This window comes from Microtus pennsylvanicus, chromosome 4, assembly GCF_037038515.1.
Source record: "Microtus pennsylvanicus isolate mMicPen1 chromosome 4, mMicPen1.hap1, whole genome shotgun sequence".
Classification (NCBI taxonomy): Eukaryota; Metazoa; Chordata; class Mammalia; order Rodentia; family Cricetidae; genus Microtus; species Microtus pennsylvanicus.
The window spans coordinates 78,490,752-78,514,228 of record NC_134582.1 but is presented as its reverse complement, the minus strand read 5'-3'; the positions used below and the strand labels follow the sequence as shown (position 1 = coordinate 78,514,228).

Genomic DNA, 23,477 nt, shown 5'->3' with positions numbered 1-23,477 from the left:
TGCAGTGGGATTTTAGAGATGGGCTTGTAGACATAGTAAACGAGCAGGAAGACAGACCCTGGTGCTCTTCTCTTCTTAGTAAGGGTGCTGAGAAGAACCGAGACTCCAGGCCAGACAGACAATCTCATCTCAGCCTCACCCTGGATTAGCCGATGACCTTGAGCAAGTTATTTAACTTCTCTGAGCTCTGCTTCCTACCCACCTTGCAGAGCTATGTAGAATGCTACAGGCCATAGCTCAGATCATTCTATTTCTTCCCCTACACAAATGTGATTCAGTCATCTAAGTTTGAAAGTTTCTTTTCATATTGGGGTCCTAACTGGGAACCTAACTATATTTATAGCCCCAATTAATGGTTTTCCTCTATTTTCCAACTCTAGTCTCCTTCCACTGATACTGCACATGGCCCCGTCACTTCCTGCAGCTATGCTGACAGCACCAATCTGAATAGACTATGTACTTGTATCTTTGCATGGAAGGCCTGCCATGATCTTGTTTGTGCCTCTGCCATACCATGAGGGAATGGCCAGACTCCTGTCCCATAGGAAGGACTTGGAAAAAGTCAGCTGATGAGATCTGTGAGTGAGCCCAGCTGCAAACAGGTCTGCTAAGAGCAGCAGCAATACCCACCAAGCAGTAGACTCAGGATAGTAAATGGTACTGTTTTAAGCCACTAGGTTGCATGGTGGTTTGCTCCACAACTCTGCATAACTTTCAGATTTACCCTCCACTAGGTAATGCATTTGTAAGGGGTGCCACTGCTGTTTCATGTGACATCACAAGGAGTTGGCATCAGAAGATCCTTAAGTCTGCCATGCTGCCATCACACTAACCTGAGTCCCTGGTTTCTCAAAAAAGAAAGGAACCAGAAGTGACACCAGGAGCATAATGAAACACTAGGAAAGTGCAAGGGATATGGAAAAGAGTGCCAGAGAAGACATTTTACAGTAGAATCTATAAAAGACAAAGCAGAAACACTTTGCCAAGAGGCTGTCTTGGTGTACAAGGCAGCTGCTTAATGTTAACTCATCTGCCATCCCACAAGCATGGAAAGATGATGGAGGAAAATGAAATGATTTGAGAAATTAAGGCAAAGGAGGACTTTTAATGCAAATATTTATATGTGGTGTGTATGTGTGTGCACATTTGGGCACCTGTGTAGAGTTCAGAGAACAAGTTGCTGAAGTTGCTCTCCTTCCACCATGTGAATCCTGGGGGTTGAACTCAGGCTGTCAAGCTTGGCAGTAGGCTCCTGTAGTTGTTAAGCCGTCTCACAGGCCCCAAAGGGGCACTTTCTGAGAACAGTACCTGGGACATTTCTCAAAGCTGTCAGGTGAGTTGTAGTCAGTGCAGGTAGAAGCGGGACTTTGTTTCCAGTGAACAGCAAGAGTGTCACAGGCAGCAGCAGGATGGGGGAGCTTCACAACAGCTCTTGTCTCACCTGGCCATGAGCATCCTAAAATCATTACATGGGTTGTTGTTGCTGGGTTTTCTTCTTTGTTTTAGTTTGAGAGACAGGGTCTCATGAAGCTCAGGCTGGTTTTGAACTCATCATGTATCAAAGGGTGATTTTGAAGTCTTCATCTTCCTGCATCTATTCCTAAGTGCTGGGATTATGGGCATGAGCCAGCATGTCTGGCCATGAAAAATACTTTGAAAAGAATGAAAATCTTCTTTAAATAAATCTTTTCTCTCTCAGTGCTAGAGATCAAAACCAGGTCCTATGTATTTAAATCTTTTTACAGTCTATAAAGTAGAACATACAGGGTTTTTAAAAATGTTGGGTTTTTGTGAGGCTTTTTCTTTTTCTTTTTTGGAGATAGGGTCTATGTAGCCCAAGCATGGTCTGGAAGTCACTATGTAGGTCAGACTGGTCTTGAACTCAGAGATCCACATGCCTCTTCTTTCCAAATGCTGAGACTGAACGCATGTGTTATCATGCTGGCTAATCAATGGTTTTGAACAATAATTGAATTGCATAATGAATACCCCACAGTACAAAGACTGCCTTCTCAGAGATCTCTCAGGGCTGGACAGATGGCAACGGCTAAGAGCACTGGCTGCTCTTCCGGGGCACTTGGGATTGATTCCCAGCACCAACATGGACGCTCACAATCATCTCTTAATTCCATTTCCAGGGTGCCCAATGTCCTCTTCTGGCCTCTGCTCTCACCAGGCATGCACATGGTGCACAGTCATACATGCAGGTAAAACATTCATACACATACATTTTTAAAAAATGTTTTCTATATTCTTTCAAAACCAAACATGGAATTCTTTAATCTGAGCATGTGACAAATGTGACTGTTGCCAGAGTAACTGTGGGTGTGCTGTGGTGCAGGGGACACTGGCTTTGCTAGTCATCCTGAGCTACCATCACTCCATCACTTAAAGCTGGATGATACTGGCCGGTCCTACCTACTCCTCTGCTCATCTAACTTGGGATTAAGTCCTAACTTACAGGGTCAGTTTTGAGAACGGAATGTGATAAAGAGCCGCCACCAGTGCTAAACAGGTAGCACGAGCTCCATGACAGGGACTGTTAGGAATATTTCCTATGTGGAAACAGTATGTAGTCACTGAATTTTACACGAATAAGAACTTGTCATATACAATGAATGCAAGATGACTTGTTTGGTATTGCTTTTGTGTGTGGGAGGAGGGTTGGGGACTGACAGATATGACACTGTAGTCAAGGCTGCCCTTGTAACAATCCTGCTTCAGTTGTCTAAGTGCTAGGATTAGTCATAAACTTCTATGCCTGGTGTCTGTTAAACATCTTAACTTCTGCTTTTAACTCCACAATATCAAATGCTTAAGTCCCCGAAATACTCTGCACTTACCTACCTCTCCCTTTGCTAAAGAGTCTTCTACTTAAGAGCCTTTTATACCCATTTTCCTTAAAGGCCCCACACAAATCCACACACTCTAGACAATCTAAGAGAGTTCTCTTATAACCACCTCTCTGCCCTATGTCCATCCAGGACACTGTGCTATTTATTTCATTTATTTTCCTGTCTTTTTTTTTTTCCCATTTGGAGACAGGGTCTCTCTATGTAGCTCACTATGCAGACCAGGCTGCCCTCAAACTCACAGATCCTCCTGCCTTCCCAAGTGCTGGGATTAAAAGCTTGTGCCACCATGCCCAGCTTCATTTTGGGTGCAGACAGCGCAGCAGAGTACGGCAGATCTGTGAAGTATCCTCATGGCATCATAGCTTGCCTTGGTGAGACCATCCCTGAGAACTGCTTGCTATAGAGCAGGTAGGTCCTCACCTCTCTATTCCACCCCTTCTACCTGTGTGGTTCCAATTTCAAACAGGGAAAAAAAATGGGAGCCTGCAGTCTTCAATGATTACAGTGTGCTCCCAGCAAAGGAAACAGTAAGACTCCTTGTAGTGCTAAATTAAGCCACAAAATAAATGAACTAGCCATTAATGAAAGTCACTCTATAGGGCAGGCTGTCTTTCCTAGTAAAGGAAGAAGCGAACATGGAAAGCTAATTAAGCTTTAACTGAAGCAGGGACACCATCTGCATTGCCCAGAGTTGCCCAGAGGGCTAAGTGACAATAGAAAAAAACATTCAGCTAAAGGGATCAAGACAGTAAGTACTTAATTTATAAACTAGGCTCTTTGGATGTTTTGTTCCTAACGAGTCTACACTAGGGACTGGCTATCCACGGTGCTCTCTTAAGTTTAGTATACTTTTCAGGACCATGCAATTTGGAGTGGCTGCCCCCAAAGCCCCAATGTGCTATGGGGTGAGGAGATTTTATGTTTCTTTTCTTGTTTCAAGAAAAGATCTCAGCCAGGTGTGGTGGCACACACCTTTAATCCCAGCACTTGGGAGGCCAAGGTAGCTAGATCTCTGAATTTGAGGCCTGGATGGTCTACAAAGCAAGTTTCAAGACAGCCAGGGCTACACAGAGAAATTCTTGTCTAGAAAAACCCAAGGTGGGTGTCTCATTATATAGTCCAGGCTGCCATGGAATTCACAATCTTCTTGTCTCAGCTTCCTGAGTGCTACAACTACAGGTGTGAGCCACCATACCTGACTGTCTCTGATATTTTCATCTCTGCTTTAATTTTTATTTATTTTTTAAATATTTATTTTATTATCTTTAATTATATGTATGTTTACAAGTGCTTTTAGAAGCCAGAGGTACTGGAGATAATTATAGGCAGTTGTGAGTCACCCTAATGTGGGAGCTGGAAATCAAACACAGGTCCTCTGCAAGAACAGTACACACTCTTAACCACCATGCCATCTTTCCAACTTTAAATTTTAAATTACATTCAGTGTGTGTGTGTGTGTGTGTGTGTGTGTGTGTGTGTGTGTGTGTGTGCGCGCGCATGCACATGGCTGAAGGCTGGAGACCAACTTTCAGGGTCAGACTCTCTTTCTACTATGTGGGTCCAGGAATCCACAAATCTTTTCCGCTAAGCCCTCTTGCTGGCCCCACAACTCTGCTTTAAGAATCCCAAGACCTAGAAATGCTACAGGTCCTTCTAATCAATGCTATGGCTGAGAAAAGCTTTTGGTTAGGGATTCTTCTGACTGCAATCTCCTGTTATTTTTTTAAATTTTGGCAAACATGGCCCCTTATGCCTTGAATCAGTGAACCTAGGCTTTCAACTTGCTGTTCTTAAAGCTTCAATTGTTATCCCTGAACAAAACATGGTCATCAAGTGGATGAAAACACTCAGCATTTTTTTCTTCACAAAGGCTCATGGAACTAAGGCTTAGACCCAGAATCCCTGAGCAGAAACTAATTGTTCCCACTCACCTTAGATTAAATTTCAGAGTCTCTGGGGTATAGGTTTGTTTAGTCTTAAGCAAAACATGAAGAAGGAAAAATTCTAGTGGTTCTGTTGGTTTTATGTCTTGTCAAAAGACTTCAGGGTAATGGTCTCACTCTTCAAGTGAAGCCAGAGTCTCCGTAGAGTGGGGCTGCTCACAGGGAATCCTGCTATAGTGCGCACATCCCCAGAGCACAGCAGAGGAAGCTGGGATGTGGAACCACTGGAACCAGTGTCTCTGCTCCCTTACCAGCTTCGTTCAAGAAGCAGTAAGCTAAGGCAAACAGCATTTCCTGGATAAGCAGATCAAAGGGAAAGTTGTTGTTTTTCTTCAGTTTTAACTTGAAAGAATGTCCTTGTTATTCAGACATGAGTATTAGCAAATATTGTTCTCAAAAAAAAATATATAAAAAAAACAAGTCTATTACTTCAAGAAATACAGTCAAGTATTTGTGGCCAAAAATAAAAATTCAAGCTTTCAAGCAAAAATTCAAGTTTGAAAGTTAGGCATGGTGGCTCATACATCTAGTTCCAGCACTTCAGAAAGGTAAGGCAGGAGGATCACCATGAATTTGTGGCCAGCCTGGGCTACAGAGTGAGAATCTATCTCAAGAACAAGAAACAAAACAACTTGGAATTCTGGAAAACTTGTATCACTTACCATGAGTTTTAGAGTGTTTCAATACTTGTCTGAGGAAATCAGTGTGTCATTAATAAATGTTACTCTTTTGGCATGATAAATGAAATTCACTTTCCAAATGACTAAGGCATGATTTCACTGAATTATTACTGGAAAGGATCTATCTGAAATGTAGATGCACAACAGATAATATTTTATTCTTTTTTTTTTTTTCTGAGACAAGGTAAGGTTTCTCTGTGTAACAACCCTGGCTGTCCTGGAACTCACTCTGTAGACCAGGCTGACCTAGAACTCACAGAGATCCATCTGCCTCTGCTTCTGAGTGCTGGAACTAAAGGTATACACCATCATCACCCAGCTCATATTATTTTTTTACTTTTGTTTGGAGACAGGGTTTTACCATGCAGCTTTGGCTGGTCTGGGACTCACTATGTAGACCAGGCTGTCCTCAAAATCAAAGATTCACCTTCCTCTTCAATTAAAGTTATGTATAACCATGGATTTTTAAAAAAATATTTATTTATTTATTATATATACAATATTCTGTCTGTGTGTATGTCTGCAGGCCAGAAGAGGGCACCAGATCTCATTACAGATGGTTGTGAGCCACCATGTGGTTGCTGGGAATTGAACTCAGAACCTTTGGAAGAGCAGGCAATGCTCTTAACCGCTGAGCCATCTCTCTAGCCCCCATGGATTTTTTTTTTAAAGATTTATTTATTATGTATACAGTGTTCTGCATGCATGCCTGCCAGAAGAGAACACCAGATCTCATTACAGACAGGTGTGAGCCAGCATGTAGTTGCTGGGAATTGAACTCAGGACCTCTGGAAGAACAGTCAGTGCTCTTAACCTCTGAGCCATCTCTCCAGCCCCAGACAATAAAATTTTTACTGTAAAAGGAATACAAAAACCAACTCACGGCTTTGTGCAGGCTAAGCAAGCACTCTCCCATCTGAACTACATCTCCAACCTGAGAATCCAGCTTTATTCTCTGTATGTGGTAGGGGGGGAGAGTGTGGATGTGTGTAACCACTACCCACTACCACTCTCTGCCTATATCCTTGAACTTGGTTCTCTTACTGAACCTGAAGCTAGTCATTTTTGGCTAAACTGGCTGGTGGGCCAGGAAGCTTCGGCAATCCTCTTGTCTTCACATATTGCCGCCTCCAGCTCTGGTTGGGGTTACAAGTACATATGACTATAGTAGCTTTTCATTCAAGTGCTGAGGATTCAAATTCTGATTCTCACACTTACAGAGCAAGCCTCCTTCCTCAAGTTTACTTTATTAAAATAAAGTTTGCAAAAATTAGAACAGGAACATTTTCTATTCAATGTATAAAAATAAATATATAACGGGCGGTGGTGGCTCATGCCTTTAATCCCAGCACTCGGGAGGCAAAGGCAGGCAGATCTCTGTGAGTTCTAGGCCAGCCTGGTCTACAAGAGCTAGTGCCAGGACAGGCTCCAAAGCTACAGAGAAACCCTGTCTTGAAAAACTAAATATATATTATTTTTAAAAATAGCACACTTATTATTGTATATATGAGTATACATGCACAGGGGCACATACACCGTACCATGTCTGTGGACATCAGAGGATAACTTCCACGTCTCCTCCTCTCCTTCCACCATGTAGGTCCCAGGGATTGAGCTCAAGTCCTCAGGCTTAGCAGTAAATGCCTTTACTTGCTGGGCCATCTCACTGTGCCCCCAAATCATTATTTTTAATAAAAACTGCAATTCATGTTAATGTGGTAACTTAAATTATTATTATTTTTTCCAGTACTGGAGATCAAACCCAGGACCTACTATGTACTAGGCAATAATCCTTGTCAACAATTATATGGCTTGTGGTGTATCCGGACAGCTTTTGGGGCATGACTCAGTTTTTCACGTTGGCCTTTCTGTCCACAGTTTGGCAAGTGTCAGAAAATAACCCTGATCAACAGACCAGCGGGTGCCATAATCTGTTATGAAACTAGACTGATTTTCAACATTAGCCTAGTCTCACTCTCCTAAGAGTTCCTCCCAGTCCCAAGAGTTCATATATGTTTGCACCAGATTTCCCAAGATACAGCTGTATCTATCCAGCTGCCCTGCAACAGCTTCCAAATTCTATTCTGAAATAGCCCATGAGAGTACTCTCCTCTCAAGATACCAAACTCTAAGAGCTTCCCTGACACCAAGGCAAAGTAGATGACAATAGCAGCTGAAATTTTATGTCAACCACTATGCTACACACTGGAAAAGCCCTTGGTAAATTCCTAGCATCCTGTAAGACCCAAGTCAAAGGTCAAGGGAACTGTGTACTAAGCTAAGTTAAGGGAATTCTAGGATGGTACCTGTCACAATGTGCCATATTCCTGCGGTACGGACTGCTATTGACCATTTACATATGTTCAGAAACCACATATGACTTGCTGCCTGTTACATAGCAGGTATTAAATAAATGGAATTTTAATGCCCTTTCAGCTCAATGTCTCAACTACTTAAGATCTAGAATGGAATTTAAAACGGCAACCCTAGTTCCTTTGCTGAAATGTTATACTGAAGGCATGGCTCTGATAAGATGGCAGCCAGAGCTAAGACTCAGAATTCTAGAAATCAGAGCTGCAGTTCATGCTCTGGAGGCTGAGCAACCCCCACCTCAGTGGTCTGGAACTTTTACTGCAATTCTTACTCAGGTGTGGCCCTTCCAGGAGACAGAAAACAGCTTCATGCTGTGCGGTCAACTGGTAGAAAACCTTTCTTGGTTGTACAAGCTGAGTAAGGACAGCAGTGGGGCTGCGTCTGCGACCCTAGCGACCCTAACAACCCTAGAAGCCTATCCAATCCACTAGAGCTGCTTCAAAACAAGTAGCCAAGAGAAGGCCCAACTGAATCCTTGGGTCAATGCTGCTTTACTACCCCTAACTCCAGGACAGGTCTCTCACAGGGAAGAGCATGAACATTGGAGACATGGTTCTAAGTTCAAATCGCTGTTTCGCCATTTTCAGTATTTCGGAGCACAATTCAAATTCTCTGAGTCTCAGGTTTCTCGATTTATGAAATGGGAATAACACCACACTTCACAGAGTTGTGAGGACAGAAGGAAATAAATTATGTAAAGTACCTGGCCTGGGTCTGGCACACAGTAGGTGCTCAATACCCGTTAGTTTCTTTCCTCTTCTGCCCTGGAAGAAATGACAGGGAAACTTACTAAGTGAGACTTGCCCAAACCAAATGGATTACTTGAAGCACAGGACAGAGGACTAAACAGTTACCTTCAAGGCATTTTGAACCCCCATGTTATACAACATGGCCCTCATTTCCTAATAAAGACCTTTAGTGTTTGCAGTTCCTCTGGCCCTTTTTCCTGCCTTAGTTTCCCCACACCCCTTTTCAGAATAGAAATACCTACTTTCATTCTAAGGAGGGTGATCAAAAAGGGAGCCAAGAGCTTTGGCTGGAGGAAAGGGAGATAGACGGCTTATGAAACTGCAGCATGTCCCTCTTGCTACTCAGCTAACAGCACCTACTGTAAACGATAAGAATGATATAGAAGTGACAACTTCAACCCTTCCTAGTACACAAGCTTGCCTTTCCTTAGTTCTTACCTGCCTGTGAAGGACCATTAAATACTCCCCTCCCCAGTTACACAATGCACCGCCTCTTTTTCCCTCAAAGCCTCCAAGTACATGGTCAGAATGAACGGGGCTCTGTTCTGGACTGCCCTATGCTCTTTCATATTTCTTTAAAACAGAGGTGATCTCTTATCTTAAACAAACAAACAAAACAAAAAACGGGGTCTTATTATGTAGCCCTGGCTGGCCTCAAACTCACAGAAATCCACCTGCCTCTGCCTCAAGTGCTGGGATTACAGGCATGAACCACCATGCATGGCTGTAGCTCACATACCTGTCATCTCTACAACACCACGGGATTTCCAAGGACAGACAAAGTGTTTCAAGAATCATTGTATTCCAATTATTCAGCAGAGGCACATAGTAGGCTAATATACAATAGGGAACTAGTAGCTGAATATTATTAATAAGTCAACAACTGAAGAATTGGAGGAAGGCAGTTTCTTTCTGTGTGTATATGAGCATATGAATATTGCAGGAAACATTATAGCTTGTATTAGCCCGCCTACTGGGGCATGGCCTCTCTTACTATTCACAGGGAAGCCGAGCACATGAACCACTTCTCACACCCCTTCTCACTCATTCCCCTTGCTCCGTGCCGTGCCGGTCGGCTGCTCCTTTGGGTCGCACGATTCAACCGGTCAAGCGGAGAATTCTGATTTGTGAGTTTACCCCTTAATAAATGCCTATTTCTTATTTCTGAGCTAGTGTGGGATTTCTTTTAAGCGTCTGACCGCCATAACTCCCAGCACACCTGGTGCCCAACGTGGGGCTCGAACCCACGACCCTGAGGTTAAGAGTCTCATGCTCTACCGACAGAGCTAGACGGGCAGCCGGGACAAACAAAGGGACCCCCGCTCTCCTTGCAACATATGTTTTGCCTAGATGTGTGTTCGGTGCCCATGGAAGCCAAAAGAAAGTGCTGGATCCCTGGAACTGGTGTTACAGATGGTTGTGAGCCACCATGTGAATGCTGAGAATTGAATCCAGGTTCTCCGGAAGAGCAGTGTTTGTTTTTAACCCCCAAGCCAAGTCTCCAGTCCCTGGTTTTAGTTTTTTTAAGTGATGTTAAGGACCAAACCCAAGGCCTTAAACTTAGGCAAGTTTTCTACTATTGAGCTATATCCTCAAGCCTCCAGCCCTTTAAAAAATAAAACAAAAAAACCCACAATGCTAGGCTTCCTCAAGTTAGCAGCTCCCAGATCCAGCCATACTCAGCATTTCCTAGAATAATCCAAAAATGGATCCTGGGTGGGCTCCAGCCCTAGCTGGAGATGAACAAAGAACACAGGATCTGGACATTAGTTAGGGCTAGCCTGAGGGAGACATGGACTAGAGAGAGAATCACTTTGTCACGCAGTATCACAGAGGGTTTACCACATCAAGTCTGCCCTCCTGCTTAACACACTTCATTGACTCCTCGATGCCCAAACCACTTGAGTGGAGCATCAGCCTGACTCTTCCTGCTCTTCAAATGTGATTCTCAACCCATGGATTGTGTGTGACTCCTTTGGGGAGAACCCCTTTCATAGGGTGTGAATATCAGATATCCTGCATAGCAGATATTTACATTATGATTCGTAACTAGCAAAATTAGTTATAAAATAGCAACAAAAATATTTTTATGGTTGGGAGTCACTTCAACATGAGGACCTGTATTAAAGGGCTGCAGTATTTAGGAAGGTTGAGAACCACTGTTGTAGACGCAACCTCGTTTCCCCACCTTACTTTCTGGAAATATTCGACCATGAAGACAGGCTCTGAAGAGCTCCTCTGCTTCAGCTTTCCCTGGGTTACCATGTTTTGGGATCCCAGATAGCAAGCACCTACAATTATAGCTACAATTGTGCTAAGTGCTTGACAGATAGGAATTGTTGGTTCCTAACATTAACCCAGGAAACCTGGATTTACTGTCATTTTTATTTATTTATTTATTTGGTTTTTCAAGACAGGGTTTCTCTGTGGTTTTGGAGCCTGTCCTGGAACTAGCTCTGTAGACCAGGCTGGTCTCGAACTCACAGACATCCGCCTGCCTCTGCCTTCCGAGTGCTGGGATTAAAGGCGCGCGCCACCAGCGCCCGGCTATTGTCATTTTTATGAAGGGATAAACAAACCACGAGGGCTGAAATGCTTCCAAAGGCCACTTAAGGGGATGTAGGACTTGAGCCTTTATTCAAAGGCAGCTGACCTGGCGTCTTCTCTGGTACCACAGCAGTTACTATACAATATAAGCTCCTTGAAGACAGGAACCAGGTTTCACTCACTTCTGATTTTGCAATTAGTCCAGAGTCTGGCACTGTGGGGTCACTCAGTGTTGGCAGACTAAATGGCATGGTAAGGTTGTAACAATCACATTTTGAGCAATAAAGATCACACTGATATAACACATACCCTAACATGATTTAATTAAAATGGTCCCTGCTCTAAAGAACTTTAGAAACAAGAAGTGAATGTGTTATGACCTTAATCATCCATCTATTAGCAGACACTAAACTAATGACTCTGAGACAGTTTAAGGAAATTACTTTTTTAAAAAACTGAATGTGCAAGCCTTTATCTTCAAAGGTCATTGACATTTTTGCACTGAGAGTCTTTTCTGGCTTACAAAGACCTAGATAGCAGGGTTAGCCCTCATATCACTTCCCCCCACTGGCCATGGACGTGGTATAGACCTGAGCCACCAGGGGAAGGTTCTGAGGATAGGAACTACCTTGGCCTTCTGTGAGCCTCAAACAAAGGCCCTGGTTACAGAGATCATTTTGAAGATTGCTGAGTGAATTAAACACAAAGAAATGGTTTCAATAAAGATACTGACTGATCACCCGGCCAGTTTCTCAAGGGAAGAGATTTACTCTGAGCAGTGGAAGAACCAGGTCTCTGGAGGCCCTTTCCACTAAACTGACTGTCCCAGGGTGCTGCAGAGAGCCAAGGGGGAGAGGATAGATAGAATGAGCTCACTACCACCCATCCCATCTCCTGAGCAAGCCTCCTGGGTGCTAACACACAAACAGGCTACCAGATGAATGGCGTGAGACTACAATCAGCAGGTAGAAGGAATGCTAAAGCTGGCTTTGGCTACTCGGTGCAGCTCCTGTCACCCAGAAGAGACTGCACAAGAGGCTGCTTCACATTCTGTTGTTGATGAGGCTCAAACAGGGAAGAAACCAGCTCTAAGACACAAAGCAGGGGCAAAAGCGGGGTTGAACTCAAGTCAGTAAACTAACTCTCACTGCCACCTTGGACTGCTTCTAGGTTTTCAGAGGTGACCCGCCTCTACCTTACTACCATGCTTTGCTGGTAAGGCAGCACCTGTTTAAGCTTTTTATCTTGAAGTAAAAGGGTCGGGGAATTTGGGTGAACAGGCCAGATTTAGTGAGCTAGAACAACTGAAAGGACTTTTGGGATCCCAAATAACTTAAGGGCTTGTATCTAAAAGTGTACAGGTTACGAAAATGAATAAAGAGGCATGGGAAGAGCCTAGAGGCTGGAGCACAGGCTATCTGAGGGAAGCATGTGTCACTTAGACACTACAGATGACTGCTTGGAGAGACGTGGGTTCAGCTCACCAAGACTCTAGGGTTTGAAGAGGAACAAGTGCAAGTATGAAAAATCTTTTCCTTATTGCTACTGACACAGGAGATGTAGCCTAGGCTGGCCTGCAACTTCCTGTGTAGCTCAGGCTAGCTTTGAGTCAAAGCTATCCTCCTATCTCGGCCTCCCAAGTGCTAGAATTCCAGGTACAAATCACCACACCTTGCCACACATTTGCTTCAGAATATCAGCTCACATTAAGATTACAAACAAAAATAAAACAGTGTATGAGTTTGGGACTTCGAATAAGTCTATGGACTGGAAGTGGTCTCATTTGTCACCCATGGATTTGGTTCAGCAGGTAATATTAACACTGAATTTCACTCCTTATCCACTACATCCAGACAGAGCTGAGTGGGGTCAGGAGCCAAGATCCTTAAGAAAGTCATGTCAGTGAACAAAGAAGCAATGACCAACCCCCTACCCTGACACCAGATACTTTTGAACAGGGCACAAAAGACTGTTTCTTGAATCTCATCTCTACTCCAGGAAAAAGTGGGGCAAAATCAAAGCAATCTGCTGATGTTCCAGTTCCCTTGAGACTGTAAGATTGAATTTTTTGTTGGATTTTTGCCTTCTATCTCTAAGTGGGAATCATTTATGTAAATATTTAATTGCTGTGGGTTTCTGTTTCTCCGTCTGAAAAACACAGTAACTGTAGTCATACCTCTAGTTTGTTTACTAATGTTTGTTAATCACTAGGAACAGGGATCTGATAGTGATTGACAAGGCTCTTGCATTCTACAAGTTACATAGGGAAGCAGACAAAGAACTGTATTAGAGGTTATCACATCGTATTAGTGCTAGATGCTGAGGAGAAACAGGAGAGCTGGGAAGGTTAGAAGGAAGGCGGGTCAACAGCCTGGCAGGAATAAAGGAATGAGTAGATAAGAATCTATAAAAACCTGGATCCGAAGAATTAATAAAGGCTGTAATTTTAGGGAAAGCTGTATTTCAATAAAACTGAATGTTAAGACACTATCCCAACTTCCTGGTCTCTCTGTGGGGCAGTAGCCTGAAGTATTCTCTATCTGTTGGGAACGAAAGAGGACAACAGACAGCTTCACAGCCCTCTCTTCTAGCTAACAGCACTTTTGGTAGGGGTGGTCACAATAGGTTGGAAGGGGAAGTGACCTTTGGCTGAAAGCTAGACCCAGCAGAGGCAGAGTCTACCTTCTTAGTCTTATTTGACTAGGCTACAAGGCAGGATGATGGGGAGGCTCTGACATTCAAGAAGCTGTGGCATTTTCATTAATTAAAAATCTTCTCACTGTGATACGAGACACAAAGGAGGCCAGCATCAAAACTGGGTTGCACTAGGCACAGACACTGGGCTGATTCTCCTTCTAGTCATCTACTGAGTGCTACTGTGTAAAGGCAAAGCCTGGGATAGGGACCGAGGATCACAAATATGGCATCCTCGAGGCCCTTGTGTTTACATTTCAGTGCGTGGGACAGACACACCAACAAGTTTCATCCCAGAAGGAGTGGTGCCACCAGAGGGGAGCAAAGAGGGCTGTGGACACAGAGGGCACTTGGTGTAACTGGGGAGGTCAGGGAAAGCTTTCCAGGAATGGTACCCCAAATGGCATCCCCACTCACATGCACAATTCCAGAGATTCTACTAGAAGGCTGTCAAGAGCCATGCCTTCAGGCTGCACCAGCCTCCCAGAGTCCCCTGCTGCCCGATGCAGTGTCTGCAGAGCCAAACGCATCTTCCGCCACGCCTCATCCTCATCCGGGCGCTGCATCCGACCCTCCAAGACTCCTGCAGGGGCCTGCCTTCCTCGGCAGGCTCAGCCAAAAAACCAACTCAAAACTCTTTTGTCAGAGCAAGCTTAGGGCAAGCCACCCAGCCCCGGGTGCCACAACCCTCCCTGAGCAACTGTGGCCCATGCAACCCCCGCCTCTCCTATTCTCTCTTTCGCTCAGAAGAAAGTGACCTTCCAGGTGGCAAGCTGGAAGCTTGAGAATCCTCCGGTGTACTCTTAACTCTCACAGGATTCACCAAACTAGGGGCCTGTCGAGGGGCGGGGGCGGACAGTGGGGGGACACCCTACGGGACAGGAGGTAGGGAGGAGAACAAGGGTTTCCTCCTTGGCGGAGTTGTTCTAACAGTCTTTGGGGCAGCCTGCCTGTCTGCTCCAACTGTTCTGCTGGGTGGGAAAAGGGGGGAGGTCCCAGAAGGCAGATGCCGAGGTACAGCTGTTGAGGGTAGTGGCTGCAGACAGTGCTGGGAGAGGAACGAAGCTGCTGGGGGCGGGGGCGGGAGTTGGGGCGCACCCAGGCTGCAGCCCCGAGGTTCCAGCGCCCTGAGATGATATCTTAGGGGCCAGGGGAATCGGATGGGTCCGAAGGGAAGTGGGGGGCGACAATCGGGCTGTGGTCTCAGGACCTACGCCAGTCCCAGGGGCCCGGATGGCCAGAACGTTTAGCTCCGGAGTAGGGGCTGAACACGGGTCACAAGAGGGTTGGCTGAGCTTTGATTCTGGAGAGGGGTCCAGCCTCCATTCCCGGCAAGGGGACTGAAAGCGTCTGCTCCGGGCTTGGGATCTGGCCCCAGCCCGATAGTGTGTCCATGCCCAATCCCGCCCCACTCCCCGCTCCCGCTCCGGGGAGGTGAAAGCAATCGAGCAGTCGGAGTCCTCTTGCTCGTTCCTACCTGAGGGCCTGAAGCCAGCTTGGGCTCGTCCTCCTCCCTGGGGCTGTCGCGATCCCGCTCGGCAGGCGCCTCCGGGGGCCCTGCACCCGCTCCCGCTTCCAGGCTCGGCGGCGGCTGCGGCTCGGGCGCCTGGGGCTTCTGCAGCCCCGCGGCCCGCGCCCGCTCCCGCCGGCCCGCGCCGCCGCTCGGCCTGCTCCGCCTCCGCGTCATGCCGCCTTCCGCGCCGCTCCGCCGCTCGCTGGCTCCCCTCGCGCCGCCGCCGCCTTCGCCGCCGCCGCTCCCCTCACAGGACAACAGCCAATATGGCGGCACCCGGCACCCCTCCCCGCCCGCTGCCAGCAGGTCAGAGGGCACGCCGAGTCCGCGCCGCCGCACTCGCCACTGAAGCCTCCTGCGCCATTTTTAATAAGGCCACTACCCGGCGTTCCGTCGGAGACCAGCCCAGGGGCGAGATCCTGCCCTGGGCGCACGTCCTAGGCTACGACCTGCGGGAGAAACACTTGTGGCACTGTGATAGCGGGCCCAGTAGCTTAATGGACCGTTACATTTTGAGTGGATTAACTAATGTCTGCTGCGATACTTTCCCACTCAACGTCTGGCTCCTCCCTGCAGCCCTTGGAGGCAGGTACGAATTATTCTCATTTTGCAAGGGAGCAACGTGGAGGCTGCAAAATGACGACCCAAGGTTGCTAGATATCATCCAGCCACCGCCGAGGGGGCTCGTGGTCAGTTTGAGGTGAAGGACACCAAGGGAAACGTGCGTCTTGTAATGAGTCATTCACTGGAAGTCCCTGCGTTCTTGCTCGGGAGTACCCAGACCCAGCACCTTCTTGAATGTGGTGGGAAAGGTGGTCACTTAAATATATAATCACTACCAGTGTGACAAGAAATGGAACGATTAGGGCACGTACTAAGGCAATATTTTTTTTTTTGGTTTTTTTTTAGAGACAAGGTTTCTCTGTGGTTTTGGAGCCTGGCCTGGAACTAGCTCTTGTAGACCAGGCTGGTCTCGAACTCACAGAGATCCACCTGCCTCTGCCTCCCGAGTGCTGGGATTAAACGCATGAGCCACCACCGCCCGGCGGGCAATATTTTTTTAAATAGTGGTATTGCGGCAGAGGACTTTAAGGACACTTAGAGAATTAGAAATATTTAACAGTTAAGCGTTTAATTATTAAAATTTCATCTCCACCCATTTTTGTGGGGGAGAAACATACAGGCACATGGAACAAACTTTTTTTTTTTTTAAGTTTCAAGTGAAGTCTGTTTTGTGCTTTGACCAGTGGAACTTTGAAACTTCCTGGTAGTTAGATATGGAATTTATATTGATAGCATCAGCCAGGAGTGAATCTGGAACTTTAACTATGAAGAAGTAAATCAAAATTTAAAAATGATCATATTTTATTCATCTCATTTCATTGTTTCAAGTGCGTGTGTGTGTTTGTGTGTGTGTGTGTGTGTGAACACCCCTTGGATGTATATGGAGGTCAGAGGACATCAGTTCTTTCCCTCCACACTGTGGCTCTTAGGACCATCAGGATTGATGGCAAGTGCTTTTATCCACCAGCTATCTCTCCTGACCTATTTCTGGCTCTTTGAAACACTGCCTCATTAAGTAGCTGCCTTGACCTGAAATTCATTTTGTACACCAGACTGTCCTCCAACTTACATTGATGGTCTCCCACTTCTGCTTCCAAGTGTGTTCCTTACCCTTGGGTGCTACCCGGACAGACATCAGAGTCGCTATCAGATAATTAGAAGACTCCGGTTGATTACCGTCATAACCATTACGTCTTTAGTGTAGCCAGGATAAGGTGACCTTTAAAAAATGATAGAGCCACCAGGAGTAGGAACCAAGGGAGAGGTTGGTGAGTTCAGAGTCAGAATTCGGTTTCTAGTTCCAGGCTAGCAGGAGCGGCTAGTATAACCCTGTCTCAGACAACCTAGGGAAGGGGACATAGTTCAAGGGCAGAGTACTTCCTTGTCACACAGGAAGTCCTGAGGTAGTTCAGTGCTTCAGAGCTCAGAACTGACAGAACATTCTGACAAATTTCTTCCGATAGATTCCAGTTTCACGTGCTGCTGTTGAAGCGGACTGGCAGGTTTTGCCGTCTAGAACAGTGCAGTCTCTGGAGCTATGCTTTGCCATTCCCAGACCTGAGCGGATGCCTGAAATCTGTAGCGTAGTAACCCCTCCACCTGTATAAAATGTTGTTTTGTGGGATAAATGCTATGATAACGTATATGTTTCTTTTTAACTAAGTAAGCAAGGGACTGGAGAGATGGTTCAGTAGTTATGATCGTACACTGCTTTTGAACGACCTGCGTTTAAGTCCCATCATGCACACTGGATGCCTCACAACCTCGTGGCCCCAGAAGGAGGGCACCCACACTCATTTGTCCATACACACACACAGATACACACGTGTAATTTAGGGGGAAAAAACAAAAACAAAAAAAAAAACAGCAATAACAGGAGAGTAAGACCAAATACAATTAACTATACTATAATTAATTATACTATGCATTACAGTTACAAGCATCACTGCTCCTGTGTTTGGAGCCCTTCAGTGTAGTCAGACTTGTCTTTGGAGCGACAACTCACAAATAATAACACAGAGTCTTGATATTAATTATGAAAGCTTTGCCTTTAGCTTAGGCTTTTATCCTAATTACAACTTAATTAACCAGCATTTATTAATCTACCTTTTGCCACGTGGCCCAGATACCTCTTCTCTGTACCATATGTCTGACATGCTCCAAGTCTCGTTGGTGTGATCTCAGTGCACAAGCCTAGAGTCCTTCACCTCTCCCTCTCTCTCTCTTAAGTCCCACTTATCCTCTCCTGCCTAGCTATTGGCCATTCAGCTCTTTAGTAAACCAATCAGAGGGAAGCATGGCTAAGGCACATCTTCAGCTCAGCATACAAAGAGATTATTTCACAACAATGAAGACCAAGATTACTTGAGCACAAGTATTGTAATACCATGACAGTCAGTCTGGTAGCTGAGATGACAATTTAGTGACTGACAGGCCGGTGCTGTAGTTGGAAGTCATGACCTGTGTATGTGCTAGAGGATGAACAATAAGTCCTAAAATTAGCCAGGCATGATAGCGCACACCTTTGAGTCCAGCATCCAGGACAAAGGCAGGCAGATCTCTGAGTTCAAGGACAGCCTAGTCTACATAGTGAGTTCTAGGACAGCCAGGGCTAAATAGACAGGCCCTGTCTAAAATTAATTAGTTAATTGAGTGGTTAAATAGGTTAATAAATAGATACGGGTCTATGGTTTGCAGTGTTGTACTGGTCCTTTTAAATACCTAAGGCTAAATAGCTTATATTAAAAAAAAAAAAGAAAAGAAGAAGAAGAAGTAGTAGTAGTAGTAGTAGTAGTAGTCGTCTGGCCTGGCATAGCAGGGTGTGCTTTTAATCCCAGAACTTAGAAAACTGAGGCAGAAGAATGTCTGAGATAGAGGCCAGCCTGGTCTACAGAGCGAGTTCAGGACAGCCAGGTATGGTGAGAGTTCCTGTAGTGATACTTTGTGTTCTGACAAACAAAGCTTGCCTGAAGATCATCGGGTGGAGCTAGCCACTAGCTTTTACCCCACTATCTGACTCCAGGTTTTTATTATTAAGACTAATTAGAATCAGTCTTCATCTGGCACCCAACATGGGGCACAAACTCACGAAAAAGCCACTTCCCTGTGACTTTGCAGCTGCTGACAAAGGCCGGAGCTGCACATGGCCTGAGTCAACACCCTGTTGGCTGGGTTCTCTCCCCCCCTCCCCCCAAACCCTCTGAGCTGGTCTGGGTTTTTCTGTTGTAGCCTCACTACAGAAAAACTCCACAGGTACTTGGGCTCCAAACACTGGTGGAGTTAGATCCTCACTATCAGTTGGGTCTGGATTTAGGCAGCTCCCGCTGCATGTGTTTCTTCCCCACAATCCCTTGTGTGCATTTTTCAGACAGTGGGCTCTTTCTCTTGGTGGGTTGTGGGCTTTTCCTGGACTCCCTCCTTGGGCTTCTGCCAAACTAAGTCACTGTCTTGACTATCGGCTCGGGCTTCTATGGTTCTCTGAAGCAGCGGTCAGGCTCATACTTCATCATCTTCATCTCCATTGTCAATAGATTAGGTCAGACAATTGGGAATTCTTAAAGGGGGGAATTTAAAAAAAGTTAAAAAGAGAGAACATTTTTCCCCATGTTGAAAAAATTGGAAACACTATTACAATGAAGGGAGTTAGGTCTCTGTGTGATTACACAATGAATGGTTTAAATGGAACGATTATATGAGAAGATAATTAACTTAGAAGGGATTTACATAATGTGAATTATAAACATTATCAGTTTGACTGTTCTTGTTTTATCCCTAAAAATGTTGCTAATATGAGTGCCAAGATACAAGTCTTAGGAAAGCTTATTAAAACAGATCATAGAAATATCCAGATTTAGACAGGAGTTTAAAAAGAACCAATCTCAACATTGCATTATAAGGTTAGAGAGGAACAGTCCAAGGACTTCAAACAATCAGCCCTAATTTATCCAATCACCTTACAGGAACTGACAGACGATGGGTATCCACAAAGCTATGCAAGATTCCTATGGAAGTGTTAGATTTGGGGAGTTTTAAGGAAGTGATAGTCTCATATGGTATGCATTCACCTTTTGGGAAGCAGATGTTCAATTCAAGGTCAACTTGTAACAGAATTTTCAATCAAGACTAGAGAGGCTTGGTTACAGCAGTATAGGAACCTGGTACTCAGTTACAGTGGAGGACCTGGTATAAAGATGAGGTTAGGACTGTTGAAGAATGAAGTAGGGTTAGAGGTATTGAAATCTCCCAAGACCAACTTCTTGGGGAGGGCATTTAATGATGACTAGTAAGCTGAGCAGTGATGGCTCATGCCTTTAATCTCAACAGTTGGGAGGCAGAGGTAGGCAGATCTCTGAGTTCAAGGCCAGCCTGGCCTACAGAGCAAATTTCAGGGCAACCAAACTGTTACACAGAAACCCTGTCTTAAAACAAACAAACAAATACAACTAGTAAAATAGGCACAGCATTCGGTATATTAACCTTATAGTATATATTTCAGTAGTATTAAATACATTCATGTTTGTGCAAGGCATTTCCAGAACTCTTGCCATCTCACACTTAAACCCTAGGAGCATCTTCCCTGCTTCCCTGAGCCATGACAGTCAGTATTCCATTTTCTGTCGCTATGAACTTGATTGTTCCATATATTTTACATATATATGTATATATATACATATATGAATATGCAAATAGTATATGGATATACAAAACATATGTGTATATGCATATAGTATATGTATTTTTGTGAATAATTTTTTTGATGTTTCAAGACAGGATTTTGTAGACAGTTCTGTCCAAACCTCCTGCTTCCAAATAACTGATACAGAGGCTTAATATTACTTATAAATGCTTGACCAATAGTTCAGGCTTGTTACTAGTTAACTCTTACATTTAAATTAACCCATATTTCTTATTTATGCTTCGCCACATGGCTCATGGTTTGTTACCTTATTTTCTACACATCCTGCTTCCTTGGTGGCCAGCTGGCATCTTCCCTGATTCTACCCTTCATCCCAGTATCCTCAGTTTGATTGTCCCACCTAACTTTATCCTGCCTTGCTATAAGTCAATCAGGTTCCTTATTCACCAATGAGAGTCATGCATATTCACAGTATGCAGAAGGATTATTTTACAGCAGGGTTTCTCTGTATGCATTTCTAACTCTCCTGGAACTTGCTCTGTAGCCCAGGCTGACCTCAAACTCACAGGGATCCACCTGCCTCTGCCTCCTGCGTGCTGGGGTTGAAGTCATGTGCCACCATAGCTCATCATGATTTCTCTCTTTTACTCAGCATTGTTTTCTCAAGGCTCACTCACATTGCAGCATGTGCCAAAAAACTTCCTTTAATGTTCTTTTAATATTACATCATGCATAGAATTCATCTTATGTTTAGATGCTTATTTTCTTTAAAACTGTGCTTCACAGATGCACTGACCCACAGCCAAGCTCTGGGCCGAGCTCCTGGAGTTCAGCTGAAGAGAGGGAGGAGGAATCATCTGAGCATGGGAGGTCAAGAGCATGATGGGGAAAACCACAGAGACAGCTGACCCAAGCTAGTGGGAGCTCACAGACTATGGACTGACATCTGGGGAACCTGAATGGACCAAACTAGGCCCTTTGAATGTGGGTGACAGTTGTGTGTCTTGATCTGTTGTGGAGTGCTAGCAGTGGCATGAGGACCTATCCCAGGTGCACGAACTGGCTTTTTGGAGCCTAATCCCTATGGTGAGATACCTTGCTCAGCCTTGATAGGGTAGGGGCTTAGTCTTTCCAAACATTCTTGACTTGCTAAGGAAGATCTTACCCATTCTGAGGAGTGAATGGGGAGTGGGAAGGGGGGAGGTGGGGGCAGAAAAAGGGATGGGAGGGGAAATGGGGTTGGTATGTAAGATGAAAAGTAAATTTTTTAAATAAAAAATATGAAAAAAAAATTGTGCTTTGGTTGGGTGCTGGAGGCATCTTCCAGCACTTGGGAGGCACAGGCAGGTAGATCTCTGTGAGTTCAAGACCAGCCTGGTCTACAGAGCGAGTTCTAGGACAGCCAGGTCTACACAAAAAAACTGTCTCAAAAAATACTTGTTTCACTTTTCATATTTTAGAGTTTTTTCCAATCATCTTCACTAACTGCCCAATTTTTTTATTTTCTGGTTTCATGAAGTTAATTGTTTAAAGCTCTGTTTCAGCTGTGCTGCACACAGAAACCTGTGAACACATCCCCCAACATTAAGATTAAAAGAACTTGAGCGAGCCTGAATTTGAGTCCTGGGACTCAGTTGTTTTCTTCAATCATTTAACCTAAGCCACGAAACTTGTAGGTCCTTGCTGTGTGACACATCCTTGTTCCTGTTTTCTCTCCTAGGCAGCTCCTGCTTTATCAGGGAAGGGGCAACACTATAGACTTAGTTTTTTAAAGATTTATTTATTATGTATACAACATTCTGCCTCCATGTATACCTGTATGCCAGAAGAGGGCGAGAGATCTCATTACAGATGGTTGTGAGCCACCATGTGGTTGCTGGGAATTGAACTCAGGACCTCTGGAAGAGCAGTCAGTGCTCTTAACCACTGAGCCATCTCTCCAGCTCCTAGACTTATTTTTTTAAAAAAAAATTTATTTATTTATTATGTATACAATATTCTGTCTGTGTGTATGCCTGCAGGCCAGAAGAGGGCATCAGACCTTATTACAGATGGCTGTGAGCCACCATGTGGTTGCTGGGAATTGAACTCAGGACCTTTGGAAGAGCAGGCAATGCTCTTAACCGCTGAGCCATCTCTCCAGCCCCCTAGACTTATTTTTAATATATGTATATTATGTATACCTTTACCTATATTAATCTCCCCACTAAACTAACCTCTATCATAATCCCTGACTACATTTGTCAAAAATCCATAATCATCAAAATTCTATCATTGTATAAAATCACTACTTTAGTTAAACAGTATTGCATAAGAGGAAATCGTCTTCATAATAATCTACAGGTATAAACCTCTAGTTGATGGAGAAGCTTTGTTAACCAATTTTCTTTAAGTGGCTTTCTGGGAACCAGGAGAAAAACGGGTGAGAGGCCCAGGTGTGCTCTCTCTCTCTCTCTCTAGTTCCCTCTCAGCACAGCTGAACTTGGACTTCTCGTTCCTGTTTTGTGAGTTTTCCCCTTATATTACTATATAATTGCTTTATATCTTTTAGCTAGCCTGGTTATTTCCTGAATCAAGCTAACTTCTACACCCAGTAGAATGGGATATTTCCATGAAATAATCACACTACATTAAAGGCAGTGGGGATCCCCCACCCCCATCCACACCATGCCAGGTACCAGAGAAAAATGGCAGCAGCAGCCAACATGTAAAGGCACAGCAGTAGCAAGAAGCATTCTGGAGCCGAAGCCCTCGGAGCCTTGCCTATGCGGGACTTACCCATCAGTGCCTTGCATTCTGTTGGCCTGTCTCCTGAAGCTCAATTGCTACCTGCTGCTCCTCTGACTTGGCCACTGGCATTTATTGATTGTTGCACAAAGTTGTTTTCTGAGTAAACAAGTTCCTCGTATGGGGCTGGAGAGAT

The 23,477-nt window shown here is 44.7% G+C and overlaps 1 protein-coding gene across 13 annotated transcripts in view; it reads right to left on the bottom strand.

Moving 5' to 3' along the window:
- The window catches only part of Fam193b (family with sequence similarity 193 member B), a 34,861-nt gene extending 19,233 nt beyond the window's left edge, over window positions 1-15,628 (bottom strand). For 2 of the 13 annotated variants that reach the window (XM_075969493.1, XM_075969494.1), the window contains exon 1: window positions 15,319-15,628. In XM_075969493.1, coding sequence (XP_075825608.1) covers window positions 15,319-15,528 — 210 coding nt within the window. In that variant the 5' untranslated portion in view covers window positions 15,529-15,628. Of the gene's footprint in view, window positions 1-4,786; window positions 5,093-8,554; window positions 8,616-14,258 lie in introns of all 13 variants that reach the window. The other 11 variants (XM_075969505.1, XM_075969506.1, XM_075969500.1 and 8 more) reach the window with 10 other exon arrangements.
- Window positions 15,629-23,477: the final 7,849 nt, after the last annotated feature.